At 63.9% G+C, this 3533-nt stretch overlaps 1 protein-coding gene across 1 annotated transcript; it reads left to right on the top strand.

Moving 5' to 3' along the window:
• The first annotated feature begins 533 nt into the window (after nucleotides 1-533).
• On the top strand, nucleotides 534-2894 carry FOXC1 (forkhead box C1). The gene has a single exon (XM_060189158.1). It carries the CDS (start codon nucleotides 1116-1118, stop codon nucleotides 2781-2783), a length of 1668 nt encoding a protein of 555 aa, XP_060045141.1. The 5' UTR covers nucleotides 534-1115; the 3' UTR covers nucleotides 2784-2894.
• Nucleotides 2895-3533: the final 639 nt, after the last annotated feature.

Raw genomic sequence — 3533 nt, 5'->3', positions numbered from 1 at the left:
GTGGGATTTGAGGTAGGAGACGGGAACTAGAGCCATCCGCGAAGCTGCGAAAGAGTTTGGCGATCAGGAAGAGAGGTGAGTGAGGAAAGGTGGGAAAGGAACTGGAGGAGAGGGGAGGAGAGGCCCGGGAAATCCCAGCGCGAGAGCCAGGCTAGTTGGCCGGGGCGAGTTGAGACTCGGTGACATCTGGGAGCGGTGGACCGAGCAAGGTCCGTGCGAGGCCCCGGGGCGTGGGGAACCCGAGAAGCCTGCGGGAATGGTGAACGTGGTACTGAGGATCGGGGCTGGGATGCGGGCAGCGAGCAGGTGGGATGCGGGGGGCGACCCCAGTGCCGGCTCGGGTGCGGGTCGCGGACAGCCGGCGCGCGTGTGGTCAGCCCCGCGGTCCTGCAGCTGCCCGGCGCGGGCCCGCGGGGTTCGGCCTTCGGCTCATTCAGAGGCGGTTCTCGCCTCCCATTGGCTGTGGCCGATGGGGCGGGGCGGGGCTCCGCTGCCCGGAAAAAATGTAATGCGTAAAAAAGTCCTCGCCTGGGTGACGGATGCTCAAAAGTTCAGAAGTTTTCCCAATGCTTCCTTAAGCGGCCGGCGCGCGAGAGGCTGAAAAAAAGGTGACGCGGGGCCCGGGAAGGCGGCCGGCGCGCTGCCCACCGCCTGCCCCCCCCCCCCGCCCCTGGTTATTTGGCCGCCTGCGCCGGCGGCTCCGGGCAGAGTCTCCAGCAAGGCACAGGCAGAGTGGCGAGAAGGGCGCCGGCTTGGTTTTGATTTGGGGCTCCCCCACCCCAATTCTCGTCTGGAAGTTGCTCCGCCAGTTCCTCCAAGGCCTTTTGCCGCGTCCTCGTCCTGCCCTCTCCCCCGAGCACCCACCCGCCTGCGCGGCCCGCACGGGCCCCGAAGTGGCCGGAGGCGCCCAGAAGCCCGAGCGAGCGAGCGAGCGAGCGCAGGCAGAGGCCGCGCGCGGCCGGCGGCTCCAGAAGGAGGCGGCGGCCCGGCACCAGCTCGGCGGGGCCCGGACTCGGACTCGGACTCGGACTCGGCGGCCCGCGCGGCGCGGCCGGCCGAAGTGAGGGTGGGGGGCGGCGGGCGGCGCGGGGCGGCGGCGGCGGCGATCGGGGGCCATGCAGGCGCGCTACTCCGTGTCCAGCCCCAACTCCCTGGGAGTGGTGCCCTACCTCGGCGGCGAGCAGAGCTACTACCGCGCGGCGGCCGCGGCTGCCGGGGGCGGCTACACCGCCATGCCGGCCCCCATGAGCGTGTACTCGCACCCTGCGCACGCCGAGCAGTACCCGGGCGGCATGGCCCGCGCCTACGGGCCCTATACGCCCCAGCCGCAGCCCAAGGACATGGTGAAGCCGCCTTACAGCTACATCGCGCTCATCACCATGGCCATCCAGAACGCCCCGGACAAGAAGATCACCCTCAATGGCATCTACCAGTTCATCATGGACCGCTTCCCCTTCTACCGGGACAATAAGCAGGGCTGGCAGAACAGCATTCGCCACAACCTCTCGCTCAACGAATGCTTCGTCAAGGTGCCCCGCGACGACAAGAAGCCGGGCAAGGGCAGCTACTGGACGCTGGACCCGGACTCGTACAACATGTTCGAGAACGGCAGCTTCCTGCGGCGGCGGCGGCGCTTCAAGAAGAAAGACGCGGTGAAGGACAAGGAGGAGAAGGACCGGCTGCACCTCAAAGAGCCGCCGCCCCCGCCGCCGCCGCCGCCGCCGGCCGGCCGCCAGCCGCAGCCTCCGGAGCAGGCGGACGGCGCCGCCCCGGGACCGCAGCCGCAGCCCGTGCGCATCCAGGACATCAAAACCGAGAACGGTACGTGCCCCTCGCCGCCCCAGCCCCTGTCCCCGGCCGCCGCCCTGGGCAGCGGCAGCAGCGCCGCCGCCGTGCCCAAAATCGAAAGCCCCGACAGCAGCAGCAGCAGCCTGTCGAGCGGGAGCAGCCCCCCGGGCAGCCTGCCCTCCGGGCGGCCGCTAAGCCTAGACGGCGCCGAACCCGCGCCGCCGCCGCAGCCGCCCGCGCAGCCCGCGCAGCCCCAGCACCACAGCCAGGGCTTCAGCGTGGACAACATCATGACGTCTCTGCGGGGCTCGCCCCAGAGCGCGGCGGCCGAGCTAGGCTCGGGCTTGCTGGCCTCGACGGCCGGGGCCTCGCGCGGCGGCATCGCGCCCCCGCTGGCGCTGGGCGCCTACTCGCCGGGCCAGAGCTCCCTCTACAGCTCCCCCTGCAGCCAGAGCTCCGGCGCGGGCAGCTCGGGCGGGGGCGGCGGCGGCGGCGGCGGCGGGGGCGGCGCGGGGGGCGCGGGGACCTACCACTGCAACCTGCAGGCCATGAGCCTGTACGCGGCGGGCGAGCGCGGCGGCCACCTGCAGGGCGCACCCGGGGGCGCCAGCGGCTCGTCGGTCGACGACCCCCTGCCTGACTACTCGCTGCCCCCGGTCACCAGCAGCAGCTCGTCGTCCCTGAGTCACGGCGGCGGCGGCCAGGAGGCGGGCCACCACCCCTCGGCCCACCAAGGCCGCCTGACCTCGTGGTACCTGAACCAGGCGGGCGGAGACCTGGGCCACTTGGCCAGCGCGGCGGCGGCGGCGGCGGCGGCCGGCTATCCGGGCCAGCAGCAGAACTTCCACTCGGTGCGGGAGATGTTCGAGTCGCAGCGGATCGGCTTGAACAACTCCCCGGTGAACGGGAATAGTAGCTGTCAGATGGCCTTCCCTTCCAGCCAGTCTCTGTACCGCACGTCCGGAGCTTTCGTCTACGACTGCAGCAAGTTCTGACACCGCCCCCCCCCCCACAGTCCCCTTTAAACGCCCCCTGAAAGGCGAACTGAATCGAACCCCAAAGCAGGAACAACCCGAAGAACCACCAATGCAAAATCGAAACCAAAATATATATATATGTACTCAGAAAAAGAGGGAAAAAAAGAACTTGAAAAGTATTTTCCAAACCAGCCAACAGAAGAATCTCTCCAAAAATTCAACTCACCAGCACAAAGAAAACTATTTTCTTAAAAGATTAATTCAGAGCCACCTCTACTTTGCCTTATCTAAATAAACAAAACCGTAAGCTATTTTGTACAGAGACAGCAAAGTCATGGTTTATTAAAGGACAGTGTTACTCCAGATAACACGTAAGTTTCTTCTTGCCTTTAGAGATCATGCCCTCCCTTACTCCTTCCGTCCCCCTTGCCCTTCTCCTGCCTTCACCTGTAAGATATTTTATCCTATGTTGAAAGGAGGGGGAAGTCCTCATATATGAGAATTGCTTTCTTTTTATTCATGGACTTGTTTTAAAATGTAAATTGCAACATAGTAATTTATTTTAAATTTGTAGTTGGATCTCATGGACCAAACGCCAGAAAGTGTTTCCAAAACCTGACGTTAAATTGCCTGAAACTTTAAATTGTGCTTTTTTTTTCATTATAAAAAGGGAAACTGTATTAATCTTATTCTATCACCTTTTTTTTTCTTTTGTTGGACATATTCATTGTTTATTAATAAATTGCCATTCAGTTTGAATGAGACCTT

This window comes from Erinaceus europaeus, chromosome 4 (genome assembly GCF_950295315.1).
Source record: "Erinaceus europaeus chromosome 4, mEriEur2.1, whole genome shotgun sequence".
NCBI classification, from domain to species: Eukaryota; Metazoa; Chordata; class Mammalia; order Eulipotyphla; family Erinaceidae; genus Erinaceus; species Erinaceus europaeus.
Note: the sequence above shows the minus strand (reverse complement) of the source record. Positions and strands in the feature narration are given on the sequence as shown.